The 15,156-nt window shown below is 38.0% G+C and overlaps 1 protein-coding gene across 5 annotated transcripts in view; it reads right to left on the reverse strand.

The window, feature by feature from the left end:
- Positions 1-15,156, reverse strand: part of SERAC1 (serine active site containing 1) — a 71,975-nt gene that overhangs the window by 15,389 nt on the left and 41,430 nt on the right. For all 5 annotated transcript variants that reach the window (XM_041746260.1, XM_041746258.1, XM_041746257.1 and 2 more), the window contains 2 exons: positions 7,589-7,702; positions 4,613-4,775 (listed from right to left, as the gene is read on the reverse strand). In XM_041746260.1, the coding sequence (XP_041602194.1) occupies positions 4,613-4,775; positions 7,589-7,702 (277 nt within the window). The remainder of the gene's footprint in view (positions 1-4,612; positions 4,776-7,588; positions 7,703-15,156) is intronic.

The raw sequence follows: 15,156 nt of genomic DNA on the forward strand, positions 1-15,156 counted from the left end.
AATAACACACTGTCAACACAATTCTTTATCCATGGAAAATCTTTCCTGGGATAATCAAAGGCAAAGTCAAGACTTCCAGAAAATGAAAGGTGAGAGGATTTGTCCAGCAGACCCAGGTCTTTAGGCTGAAGGGAGATGGTATCAGATGTACATGTAGATAAATAGAACAGAAGGAAGAACACTGGATATTATAAATGTGCAAATAAAAAAGACTTTTTGGGGTACCTGGGTGGCTCAGTGGTTGAGTGTCTGCCTTGGCTCAGGTCATGATCCCAGGGTCCTGGGATTGAGTCCCACACTGGGCTCCCCACAGGGAGCTTGCTTCTCCCTCCACCTATGTCTCTGCCTATCTCTGTGTGTCTCTCATAAATAAAATCTTTCAAAAAAAAAAACCTTTTTTTCCTTATAGTCTTTAAAAATATCATTTGACTGTTAAAAATAACAATGTATCACAAAGTCTATAACATATGTAGGAGCAAAATACATTATGACAATACCATAGAGGATGGCAAGGGGCAGAAAGTGAATTATATATACTGTTATAAGAATCTCACACTATATATAAGATAGTATAATAATAATTCAAGATAGACTGTCATAAGTTAAGGATACCACCAATAAAAAAATACATAAATAATGCTATATAAAAACCCAAAGGAGGAGACAAAGCAATGTAAAAGACACTCAAATAACCAAAAAAAGTCAGTAAAGGAGGGAAAAAAGGAAACAATATTCATAACTACATTAGAGGTAAAGAAACAAACCATTCCAATTAAAAGGATCAAACTAGATTTTTTAAAAAGATGTACCTATCTGCTGTCTATAAAACAGGGCACTTATTTTTAAAGTCATAGAAAAATGAAAGCAAAAGAAAGGTCAAAGATAAAAGACTGGTAATGCAAACAGCAAACAGAAGAAAAAGCCAGTGTGATCATTAGGGAAATGAAAATCAAAACCATGGGACTCCTGGATGGCTTTGGGATTGGGTGTCTTACTGGCTCAGGGCGGGATCAAGTCCTACATCAGGCTCCCTGCGAGGAACCTGCTTCTCCCTCTATGTCTCTGCCTCTCTCTCTCTCTCTGTATCTCATGAATAAATAAATAAAATCTTAAAACAAAACAAAACCACAAGGAGGAGCGCCTAGGTGGCTCAGTTGGTTAAGCCTCTGCCTTCGGCTCAGGTCATGACTTCACCATCTGGGGATCAAGTTCCACATCAGGCTCCCTGATCAGCAGGGAGTCTGCTTCTCCCTCCCCACGCTCTTGTGCTCTTCCTCTCTAATAAATAAAAACTTAAAAAAATAAAATAAAACACCAAACCAAAATAAAAAACCCCAAACCATGATGAGATTATCTCTTCACACCAGTCAGAATGGCTAGAATAAAAAAGACAAGAAATAACAAGTGTTAGTGAGGATGTAAAGAAAAAGGAACCCCTGCATGCTCTTGGTGGGAATATAAATTGGTACAGTCACTGTTGAAAACAGAATAGAGTTCCTCAAAAACTTAAAAATCGAAATACCATACAATCCTGGAATTTCACTACTATGTATTTATCCAAAGAAAATGAAAAAACAGGATCCCTGGGTGGCTCAGCAGTTTAGCACCTGCCTTTGGCCCAGGGCATGATCCTGGAGTCCTGGGATCAAGTTCCACATCAGGCTGCCTGCATGGAGCCTGCTTCTCCCTCTGCCTGTGTCTCTCATGAAAAAAAAAATAAATAAAATCTTAAAAAAAAAAAAGGCAAAGAAAATGAAAAAACTAATTCAAAAAGAAATAAGCACCCCTACGCTTACTGTAGCATTTTCTATAAGAGCCAAGAGATGGAAACAACCTGTATACATCAATGGATAAAGGGATGTGTGTGTGTGTGTAATGGACTATCACTCAGCCATAAAAAAGAATGAGTTCTTTCCATTTGTGACAAACAGAAATTTGGATAGACATAATACTATGAGTATTATGTTAAGTGAAATAATCAGAAAGAAAAACACAAATACCATATGTTTCACTTCTACCTGGAATCCAAAAAACAAAACGAAAAACTCCCATAGAAATAGACTCATACAGAGAATAAACTAGTGGTTGCCATATGGGAGGGGAGTGGGGGGCTGAATAAAATAGGTAAAGGGGGTTAAGAGGTACAGACTTCTAGGCATAAAATAAATAAGTCATAGAGATCAAAAGTACAGCAAAGGGAATATGACCAATAATATAATAATGTTGTACGGTGATGCGTGATAACTACACTTATGGTGAACATTTCATAATGTATAGAATTGTTAAATCACTATATACCTGAAACTAACAGCATTTTATGTCAATTATACTTCAATAATAAAAATGTTTTCAAAAGAAAAACAAAAAGGTAGTTGGCTATTTTAACACCAGATGAAGTACACTTACAGAAAAGGAGTGTCCCCAGTGGTAGAGACATCACTTAAAAAACGAATAATTTACCAGGAAGAAAACCTGGCAGAACTAAAGGGAAAAACAGATAAACTCATAATCACGGTTTAAAAATTTAACATATCTCTCAGTAATTCATAGAACTAGACAAAACTCAGTAAAGACCTATAGAAGATTTGAGCAATACCGTCAGTCAATGTGGTTTGTTATGTATAACACTTCACCCAACAACTAGAGAGCACTCATTCTTTTCAAGGGCACACAGAACATTCACCACAACAGACCATAACACAAGCCATCAAGTAAGTCTCAATAAACTTCCAAAGACTAAAATCTTATAAGGTACATTCTCTGAACACATAAAATATTAAATTAGAAATCAGAGACATAGAATATCTAGAAAACCCTTAATATTTATAAACTATGCAGCACACTTAAGTAATCATGAGACAAAGAAAAAAATTCACAAATAGAAAACATGTCAAACTGAATAACGATGAAAATACAATATTATCCAAAATGTGAGGGATGCACCTAAAGCAGGTTAGAGGAAATTTACCATTTTAAATACTAAATTGTAGTGACTTGAAACATGTCTTCAAATTCTTTGACACTATTTTCCATCAAGAGGTGATGAGTCAAAACGCCTTCCAAAACTCCTCCCTTTGAATATAAGCCAGCCTTAGTGACTAGCTTCTAATCAATAGATCATGGCAGAAATGACTTCCAATGCTTGATTATAAAAAGAAAAGAGCTTATATCTGGTGCTCTCTTGGGATGTTTGCCCCAAAACCTAGCCATTACGCTTTAAGGAAAGCCCAAGCTGCATGCAGAGGTGCACATGGAAAGGAGTCAATGTTCCCAGTACCAGCTGGTAAACAGTACCAGTTTGCGAGCCAGGTAATTAAGCAAGAAATCTTGAAAGTGTATCTTCCACTACTAAATCCTGCCTGAGTTTCAGATTCATGAAAAATATATGACTAAAAGTATATGACTACTATTTTAACCAATGAATTTTGTCTTTGATACACAGCAACAGATAACTGAAACAAGAGGTTAAAATCAATGATCTAAGTTTCTACCTTAAGAATTTAAAAAGATGGAACAAATAAAACCCAAAGTAGTACTTTATAGAGAAAGTTTGATCCCTGAATGAGACTTCATTAAATTAAAAACTCCTACTGATCAAAATTCTCTTAAATGTAAAAAAAAAAAAAAAACCCAGAGAAACATAAGAAAAATGTAAATTAGTTTCTAATAAATAGGAACATATACAAGGTCTATGTGCACGTATGTATGCATATTTGTGTGTCTGTGTATTTGTATATATCATCTTGCTTTCTCCACTGAAAGACACTCCAGAACCAATAAGCACACCAAGCATCCAGATCCTGGTCTCTACTAATCTATCTGCATTAAAATCTATCTGCATTTCTCCTCAGAGATGAGCCTGGAACATCTCATTCGAATTCTTCCCGAAGTGAGGTTGGCATATTGCAAGGACATGGGGAGCCAGTTTGTTGGGCTCCCACTAACCAAAACAGAGACAATCTGGCATCAAATGTTAACTACAGATATAAACCATTAAAAAAAAAAAAACAAAGCAGGAATCTCTGTGCTCATACTGATGGGAGAGGGTAGGAGAGAGAGACAGGAAGGAAGAAAGGAAGGAGACAGATGGAAGGAGAGAGAAGGGCTCCTGCTTACAAAAAAATGCCAGATACTGAAAAAGCACACAGGGAAGGCATGCTGCAGTTAAAAAAAAAAAAAAATTATCATTTTGCAACCATCATGCTAAAGACTGGATAAGGCAGGAAATAAATGAGGAACAGGATATATGCATGGTCTTAATTATCTTCCTACCAGCAATTTATTAGGTGCAAGGGGGGAAATCACTAATTATACTCTGAGTACACCTCCTGGTTAACCAAGCTGTAGCAAAAATGATATAAACAATTAGATGGTCATCATGGCAAAAACTGTTCTCCTGTGACTGATTGTCCATATACCTATTATATTAGGTGTGGATGATGCACATGTCTCAAGCAATTCTGTACCCCTATTAAAATGACATGCTCTAAGGATCCATAATTAACCCTAAGCAAAGTCTTAAGTCTATAAAAAAATTAACATATCACGAGGGGTGGGGGTGGAAGAAGAATAAAGGACCAGACCCAAAATACTCAGTATATAAAGGCGTTACCTGAGCGAACTATAGTAGAATGAAGATGTTCATTCAAAGCCATATTTCCAATGATACGCATTATATTTCTTTGTACTTTAGGACAATCCTTGTGCAGCTGGTACAGCCTCTGAAGTAGCTGTAAGCCTCCATTTGCTTCAATTTTATCACAATGTGTAGATATCTAGTACAATAAATTAATGAAAGCTCACTTTATGTTGCACAAATTCACTAACCAGATGACATAGCATGCTGACGGCACCGCCTGGGGACTCTTTCCTGCTCAAGAACAGAGGCCCACCTACAACTCCCATCTCAGCTTACTTGAATAAATAAGCAAATCCCCATCTATGTGAGAGGTGCTTAAAAATTACTGAAACTTGGGATGCCTGGGTGGCTCAGCAGTTTAGCACCTAACTTCGGCCCAGGGTGTGATCCTGGAGTTCCAGGATCGAGTCCCACATCAGGCTCCTTGCATGAAGCCTGCTTCTCCCTCTGTCTGTGTCCCTGCCTCTCTCTGTCTCTGTGTCTCTCATGAATAAATAAATAAAAAATCTTAAAAAAAAATCACTGAAGCAACTAAGGCATATCTCACCAGGACTTCTGAAATTTTTATTCTTTTTAAAAATTTTTTTAATTTTTATTTATTTATGATAGTCACAGAGAGACAGAGAGAGAGGCAGAGACATAGGCAGAGGGAGAAACAGGCTCCATGCACCGGGAGCCTGATGTGGGATTTGATCCTGGGTCTCCAGGATCGCGCCCTGGGCCAAAGGCAAGCGCCAAACCACTGCGCCACCCAGGGATCCCTGAAATTTTTATTCTTAAAGTTACTCTGCTTATCTACTGGTGGGATGTGTAACCTGACAATGTCATTATTATACAACTGTTTCCATTTATAGTGATACTTTGGATAGCTTGAAGCTAACTTAAAAAGGTTCTCTATGCTTGAAAAACTTGCCACGTGTTAACAGGAAGAAAAACCCCATGCAAGTAGCAGATTTTGCTTCTGCATATAAGAACTCCCAGAGATAAGTACCATCTGCAGTCGGCACACCACCCCACACAAGCCCACAGCTATGGGGCTCTCCTAAAACTCAGAGGACTCAGAAAAATATTTAAAGAGAAATATCTTTAAAGATGTTTAAAGTGGTAAAGCAAAAAAGAAATAAAACGGGATATGGATTTTTAATGGAGAAAAGAAATAAAAGAAAGCCAAAGGAAATATGTAATATTATGGAAAGTCTTCATAGTGTGCCAAGGTCATTGGCACGGCCTTGGCCTCTTCCCATCACTAATTGTACTCACTGACATGATACCATGTCACATATATGTAACAATCTCTATTCTCTAAATTTTTATTGAATTTTATCATATTTTTAGTACATTGAAAAGTATGCCTTTTAGACATATGTCTGTGAAATATGTAATGACTTTAGAAGTTTCTGGAAAGGTAGTCTATGCACTTTCCACTGAAGATGCATCTATTGCTTCAGAAACTAGTCTTAAGTTGCAAAAACTCAAGCTTGTTTTCCCACGTGCCCTTTTGAACTACAATGCTAATACCTCTGCTTTGTACTTGATTCCTAACTCCACTGGTGGAAACTGGAGATGACCAAAATGCTGGGCTTTTTTAAAAAAGATTTTATTTATTTGTTCATGAGACAGACACAGAGAAGCAGAGACATAGGTAGAGAGAGAAGCAGGCTCCCTGCAGGGAGCCTGATGTGGGACTCGATCCTAGGACCCCAGGATCACAACCTGAGCCAAAGACAGACAACCACTGAGCCAGCCAGGTACCCCAACCAAAAATGCTTCAGCCATGTCTAATGGATTGCAAAATTAAACTGGAGAGTTTAAATTCTCTAGGATGGAGTTTCTCATGATGTGGGATGAACCACTTCCAACAGCCTCCCCAAGAATGCCTGTTACAAATGCAATTTTCTGGACATAAGCCCACATCTACTAAATTAAAACTGTTAGAGGTGACCAGGAAATATGTACTTTAAAGTATACTTCCTGAGTGATTTTTATACATTCATGTTTGAGCACCAAAAAGTTTGTTGCTTTTTTCTTTTTAAAATCAAAAAGTCACCAGGGGGCACCTGGATGGCTCAGCTGGTTGGGCATCTGACTCTCGATTTCAGTTCAGGTCATGATCTCAGGGTGATGAGTTCGAGCCTTGTGTCAAGCTCTGCTCTTACCATGGAGTCTGCTTGAGAGTCTTTCTCTCCCTCTGCCCCATCTCCCCACCTCTCTCTCTCTCAAATAAAATCTTTAAATAAATAAATAAAATCAAACTATGATCATGAAAGGAAAGTTGTCATAAGTGCAAAAAAAATTAAAAACCACTAATACTTGTTCTGGTTAAAATTCAAGAGTATGGGGATCCCTGGGTGGCGCAGCGGTTTGGCGCCTGCCTTTGGCCCAGGGCGCGATCCTGGAGACCCGGGATCGAATCCCATGTCGGGCTCCCGGTGCATGGAGCCTGCTTCTCCCTCTGCCTGTGTCTCTGCCTCTCTCTCTCTCTCTGTGACTATCATAAATAAATAAAAATTTTAAAAAATTAAAAAAAAATAAAATAAAATAATATTCAAGAGTATGGTCACCTAATTTACTTCTTTTCTATATTGCTACATTTCTGGCAGATGTTTTACTGAAAATTAACTACTTGGTAATATTTGTAAAAATGATCTGAGAAAGGCAGTAAAAGTATAATTCAAAGGTCAATGCCATATTGAGACAATGGATTGCTTTTTTATGTGCAAGTAAGATTAAATATTTAGAAATACTTGGCAAAAATGAAATATGTATTGTGCTATATCATGACTATCAATTCTAATAATTAAATGGGGGGAAAAGCAGAAATTTTAAAACAAGCAAAAAGCTTTTTTTCTTTTACAAAAAATGAGGATTACTTCCCTTGAATGAACCAACATGTACAATTTTTTCATTATGATCATAAAAACTAAACTACATTCTGAAAACGTAAGTTACCTCAGAATGTTTTACCAAAGCTTCTAAGCAGAACATTTCCACTGTAGCTGAAGGAACTTCTCCAAAACTTTCAGCATAAGGAAGTCCATTTCCTCCAAAACACCATAAGCCACCCTGAAAGATAATTAAAATGTTTACTAAAAAGAGTGACTCTTATTTTTTGTTTGACAAAAAAAAAAAAAAAATCCTTGAGCTATATATACAACATATTTTGGAAGCTGAAAGAGAACTAGTTATGCAAATTGTTGCTTACTAAAACAGAAAACATAAGGAATCATTTCTAGAAGAGGCTATCTTTATGTCTTTCTTACTTCTTTCCTCTGTATCCTCTTCTCTGAAAGTATGAAGACTAACACACAATTCTTTATCAAGTAAGAAAAGCCCAGTGTTGACCATAATGTTCTACTGTCAGATGATACTAGTGGAGTCTACTTGAAGTCTATTAATCAAAATAATAAAGAGAAAAGGCATTAATGGAAAAATTTTAAATGAAGATAACTGATAACAATGATCAGAGAGCTTTTAATTCTTCCTAACCTGAAATTCAAGTTCATATGGAAGAATAAACAGAAAAGCTAAGAAAAGCATGAGACAGTATGGCAATGTGAACTAGTAAAATATAAGAATAAACTGGGAAAAGAAAATTTCAACTCTTAATCACAGATCAAATGGTAATGTCACTAAGTATACAAAAATCCCCTACAAATCATTGACAAAAATACCAACGATGCTATGGAAAAAAGAACAACAGTCATAAATAGAAAGTTCCTAGGAAAGGGAATCTATGACACAATGCTCAACAGTATTCCTAATGAGAGGCATGCACAGTAAACTATATGAGAAAACACAGCTCTCATCTATCAGAGGGGTAGGGAAGCAGGCACTCCTATTGCCCTGCTACTTCTGTGAAGTACAACTCAGGGACACTGCAAGCCTCCGTGCCCTTCAACAATCCATAGAGACACGCACAGGCAAAGTGATACAGGTTCAGCTTTGTTCATTGCAGCATTGTTGTTAAGCACTAAAGACTGAAACTACCTACTGCCATCAACAGGAGGCTGGTTAAGTAATGATGGGACCACTGTACAATGGAATGCTCTATGAACATAAAATCTTTGAGTCTCCTCATATTTTGATATACATGAATCTCCAAGATGAACCCTTAAGTGAGAAAAAGGGGCAGAAGAATGTGTTGTATGCTACCATTTGTGTAAGAATATGAAAAATTACATGAGTGTGTATGTGTGTATGTGTGCCCGCGCGTGCTGGGTAGGGGAGATGAAAGGGATGGAGGGAAGACTTATTATTGTATCTACTTTAAAGCACTTTGTATTTAAATGAGGGGCACAACTGTGTGTATGCAGGCCACCTGCTGGTAAAACAGCTCAACTACAAAGTAATGTTTTTCAAAAATGTGTCTAGAAAGCCCACTGTTTCCTATAGGAAATACAATCCAAAAGTTTCTGCATTTTGAGTTAACTTACAGGACCCATTGTTCAATGAACCTAGTAAACATTCAAAATGTTTGGCCATTCTGTAATTCTTACTCATACTATCCTCTCTGATGTAACATTCTGTTTTTCCAAGTTTAAACATGCTTAGATCTTAAACATTTATGCCCTTTAAATAGAGGGCTGGGAAATAAATAAATAAATAAAGATAGCTAGCTAGCTAGCTAGCTAGCTAGCTAGCTAGCTGGGAAGGGCCTAACTCATTGAGAGTCACTCTCTCCCCTAGTAGGGATAAGGGCAAACAGTGAACTGGTGGGCTCTGGGGGATGGGGAACTTTTCTTAAAGATCTCCCGCCACAACCTACCTTCCCCAAATCCCTCTTACCTTACACCCTCAAATCATCTGACCTCTTTCTAAGCTAAATGCTCCAAGAAAATAAAAGGAAGGAGGAAAAAAATTACCTAGGATTTTGTGTTTTTCTTGATCATTTCCTAAGTAGGATATAAGAATACAGTTCCAAATCCAACCTCATTGGCAAAGCTTCTAAGCTATTTATGAACTGGCAAATTGTGTGGTAGTAAAAAGCACAAGCAAAAAGGAATGAATAAAAGGTATGAACTCATGGTGTAGTCATATAGATCATATTCTAATTTGTAACATGAAAATAAATATACATAGCTTACTGTTTTATCACTAGATTAAGATAGAGCAAGATTACATAAATTTGTAAAAATTTAAGAAACGCCACGCATCAAATTCCATATGTGCAACTAAAAAACAATTTCTTAAGGCTCAGAGAAATGCAGAGGAAAAGGAAGAAAGAATGATAATGTTAAAAACAGTAATAAAGGTAAGGTGTAAAAATTAAAAGGCAATAATAATAATAATGCATAAAAGAAAAAATCAACTAATAAAGTTACTGAAGAATTTATATCCATATTATATACTAATCATATGTGTAACAAAGCATTTTATGTAAAAATGTTTTATTATGATACTCAATGAGACATAACATTACTGTGGATTTATGTGATATTTTTCAAATGCATCTCAACAAGTTTATAACAGCCAAATTACTTAGTACCTAATGGATATTTTCCTACCATATAACCTAGACTCCAATTAAATAATATCTGTAGAGTTACTTCCATTTTTGTCTGTGATACAAAAATACTTTAATTCATAATAGAAATATGCCAGTTATTACTTAGTATGTGTAAGTTTGTGCGCAGCTGGTTCTTGTAACAATGTCATAATTCATTCATTCGTTATTCCATAAATATTTATTGAGAACATATTGTGTGGGAGGCTGTATTTGGAACTGTGGAGATTATTATAGACTACTGAAGAGAGAAGATTAAGTAATCAAACAAATAAATATATAGCATAATTACACAATGGGATAAATGCCATAAAGGGAAATAAATGCAATAAACATTTGAGATAAAGAGGAAGGTCTCTATGAGGAGTTGACAAGCTGAGAGCTGAAGGATGAAGAGGCAGCTATATGACAAGTTAGTAGCAGAGAATCCCAAGCAGAGGGAACATGAGTAGATAAATACTTAGCAAGTTCAAGGAATGGAGAGCTTGGCTGGAGCATAGTGAGCACGGGGGAGGGGATACTCAGAAAAGCAGAGAAGAAACAGATTCAGGTAAGCTGAAGCCAAGGGCTGCTAAGGAATGTGACATCTGAAAATTATTATCTGCTCTTCTAGAAACACTTAGAAATAAGCTGTTTGCTTTCTCTGTTACTTACACTGATGAGCAGATTTATTCACAACCAAAGTCGAGGGGAGGGGAGGTGTGGGGAGTTTGCAGATGACAATAATGGGTTCATTCCAACAAAGAATCAATGCACAGCTGTGCATCATGGAGAACTGCAGGAGCATGGAAACCTGTCCAACCATGTGAAAGCAAGCTTCACAGTTTCCTGTTTTGTGTAAACATCTTTGTAGTTTTCCAAACCCTCTGTCATTAAAAAAAATCTCCCATCCTTAAACAAAGTCAGTTGGTGTCTTTCTCTCAATCATTGCTATGCTTATCCAGATCAGTGTTAGAAGTGTCTTGATGCAAGGACTTCAGACCCTAATGGTAAAAAAGCGATTTCAGAGACTCTGAAACTACAGGGGCAAATGATAATACTAAAATGGCAGAATTTTAGCTGGACTGTCCTTAAGCCAAGACCACAAAAGCTTTGTGATGGGAAATCATTTCAATGCACTACATCCACTGTTTCCTTGACTCCAGGCAGCTTGTCATGTTAGATGAAAAAAAAAGCACAATCTCAAATTTTCAAATGTTCTGCAGGGTCACAGACACCTGAAGTCCTTTAAGAAAGGTAGAAACTAGGGACAAGCTAACTGATTAGAAGCATCTAGATGGTAATAGAGACTGAAAGCTGGATCCTGACACCAAAGAAGGAATGATCTTGATGGTAACATCTGGGATGGTGGCAGGCCAAGGGTCACTCACAAAGCTAGAAAGTAATTTGCTCTCTCTAACCCAGTTATCCCAATGACAGAAGGAACAAGAGGAGGGAACGCAGATCACGCCAGGGTGGGTGGGGAGCAGGGGGGACAGAGAGTTTGGTACTTTTTTTTTTAAGATTTTATTTATTTTTTCATGAGAGAGAGAGAGAGAGAGAGAGAGAGAGAGAGAGGCAGAGACACAGGCAGAGGGAGAAGCAGGCTCCATGCAGGGAGCTCGACATGGGACTTGATCCCGGGTCTCCTGGATCACATGCCCTGGGCTGAAGATGGTGCTAAACTGCTGAGCCACCCGGGCTGCCCAATACTGATTCTAATTGCAGGTCCCTTTGTTTTAAAATTTGTGTAAATCTCTGGTATTTCTTTTTTTTTTTTTTTATGATAGTCACACGCAGAGAGAGAGAGAGAGAGAGAGGCAGAGACACAGGCAGAGGGAGAAGCAGGCTCCAAGCACTGGGAGCCCGACGTGGGATTCGATCCCGGGTCTGCAGGATCGCGCCCTGGGCCAAAGGCAGGCGCCAAACCTCTGCGCCACCCAAGGATCCCCTCTCTGGTATTTCTATATAAAAAACTTACAACCTCAGAGCTCTGCAATTTGTGCAAACCAACTGGGCTTAGAAACAGTGTTCATTCTAAAACAGGAATTGCCGATCCAGGGTCATCTTTAAATGCCTGAGGTAGACAGAATTCAGGTTACAGAGAGCATATACTTGACGAGAAAACGTTACGTCTTTATCTTCCTGACATCTAACAGAAATTCTGCATTGTGTTCAATCATAAACACAGACAATAAACCATAGTGATAGTAGCAATCTATGTAACTCTATCAGTATACAAAGTGCAGATATTTTCCTATCACATCTCATTTGCTGCAGCTTTTTGAAAATAACATTAGAATCATTATTCCTTTGAAGACCCACTGCACATCCTGGTACTGGTGGCCCAGAATTGGATACTGCTATCCAGTGTCCACTCAGCAGCAGTTATTTGAGACACATACATGGACAGACTAGTCCTCAGTTTAACACTCTTATTCAGCCAAGCCACAACAGCATTCACACTGATTTCTTTAAAAAGCCTCATTTACACTTTGAATTGATCCATACAAAACTGAAATTTTCCCCAACTGTCCACTGAAAAGGTCTAAAAGCAACACCAGTAGCAAAGAGCAAGCTTACACCCAAAAGTTGGTTTCTAACAACCACTGGTCCTAGGAGGAACCAGGGCTTCCTGAAGATTCAGCTGACTCCAGAGCTGGAGCAGAGAAAGTTTAAGATGAGCATAGAACATTTTCTAATGCCAGAAAATAAGGAGGTACTCAAAAAAATAATGGAGACAACTCCAAAACACATGAGAGGCAACCTGAAGGGGTTCCCACACCAAATCTGAAGACACTATGAATAATAGTAGTACTGGTTATAATCTAGGGAATAAAATAATAATCCATGAGCCCCTAGTCCATGGATCAGGTAGGAAGGAAAGAAGGAAAAAGGAAAGTTTTTCCTTAACAGTACATCGAAGTAAAGAGGGAGTATCAGAGTTGAGAGTCAGAGATCACCATTTTGCAACAATCCAAGAATAACCATTATCAGACACGATTCATTCGAAGGATACTGAAACTATCAGCTGAAAGTTTGAAGAGGACAGCCTAACAGTCTCAAACATCCCCTCTCCCCTCAGATCCTATAATCATTACAAACAAAACATATATTAATGTTAAAGCAGAGAAACAGGGGCACCTGGGTGGCTTCGTGGGTTAAGCATCTGCCTTCAGCACAGGTCATGATCCTGGGGTCCTGGGATCAAGTCCCACATTGGGCTCCCTGGTCTGAGGGGCCTACTTCTCCCTCTCCCTGCTGCTCCCCCTCCTTGGGCGTGCTCTCTGTCAAATAAATAAATAAAATCTTTAAAAAAAAAAACAAAACAGAGAAACCTGGCAAGTTAGCATCAGCAATAAGGAGACCAACTGGCATCATGTGCTTCTGGATACAGCACACTCGGAAGGACATAAATCACCTATTTTGTGTTCATGTGGTAAATGCGAAAGCTGAATCTAATCCTGAGGATACATGAGATAAACTAAACTAAAGACATTCTGCAAACTGCTATTCTGTATTCTTCAAAAACGTTAATGACATAAAGGTTGAGAAAGGCATTGTTCTAGATAAAACCAAATGCAATGACCATCAAATGCAATGTTTCTTCCTAGACCTGGATCAGATTTCCAAAAAAACAAAAGAACCCCCCCACACACACACACAAAAAAAACCAGTAAGCGGGGCAGCCCAGGTGGTTCAGCGGTTTAGCGCTGCCTTCAGCCCAAGGTGTGATCTTGGGGTCCCTGGACTGAGTCCCACATCGGGCTCCCTGCATGGAGCCTGCTTCTCCCTTTGCCTGTGTCTCTTGTGAATAAACAAAATCTTTTTAAACAAACAAACAAAAACAATAAGCTGCCATAAAAGAATTACTGGAATACTTGGCAAAATTCAAACATGGAGTCTATATTAGATAACAGTAGTCTACCAATGTTTCTTTTCTGAGTTTGATAACTATACTGTGGTCATAGCTCAGAATGTCCATGTTGCCAGGAAATGCACACTTAAGTCTTTAGAGTTAATAGGATGTCATTTCTACATCCGACTCTGAAATGGTTCATGGAGGAAAATAGTAAATGTGTGTGAAGAGACATACAAAATATATCTATAGAGACAGGGAGTAAGAGGGGGATCAGAAAACTAATGGGACAAAATTTTAATAACTGGTGAATCTTAGGGAAGTGTACTACTTCTGCAATTCTTGAGGTTTAAAATTATTTCAAAATAAGTTAAAATATTTTAAAAGAAACTCTAACTTTCCTGTTTTAAATGTATTGTTATTTAATGCATTAATAAGAACTATATGTATTATACCACAAAAATTATTTTTGATAACAGTATTTCAATATAATTGGTTTCCTTTGTAATCCTATATATTGTGTTTTATGCATCTAGAAATGAGTTCACAGACTTTACCAAATATCAAATGGGGTCCATGGTATACAAAGGTTAAAAAGCCCTGCTCTAAAACCAAACAGCTGTGTAGATTATCTGCTGAGGCTAAGTAACCTCCTGAGCAGGTAGTTTTGTAGAGAAGCAGCATATTGCCTCTTAAATGGTGCCCGGAGACTGTCACAAGGCAGCTTTGGCAGATCTCTAAAAACCAGAAGGACACCCCTCCTATCTCTTCAATCTCAACTTCTTGGTAATCTGAGAATCCTGACTAAATAGCAGGAGGGGGGAAAAAGAGGTGAGGGTAGGGAGATGAGAACAATTAAGATGGAGTTGCTTATTGGTCTGATGAGATGGGGCCTCAGAACTGAAACTAAGTTAAATATCTTTTTTAATGTTAAAGATGTGCTACTTTTTGTTTTATTGTGTTTTTTTTTTAAGATTTTATCTATGTATTCATGAAAGACACAGAGAGAGAGGCAGAGACATAGGCAGAAGGAGAAGCAGGCTCCATGCAGGAAGCCCAATGTGGGACTCAATCCTGGGACTCCAGGATCACGCCCTGGGCCAAAGGCAGACACTCAACCACTGAACCACCCAGGGATCCCCTTTTTGTTTGTTTGTTTTTTAAAGCATTCATCTC

This window comes from Vulpes lagopus, chromosome 2 (assembly GCF_018345385.1).
Source record: "Vulpes lagopus strain Blue_001 chromosome 2, ASM1834538v1, whole genome shotgun sequence".
In the NCBI taxonomy this organism is placed as follows: Eukaryota; Metazoa; Chordata; class Mammalia; order Carnivora; family Canidae; genus Vulpes; species Vulpes lagopus.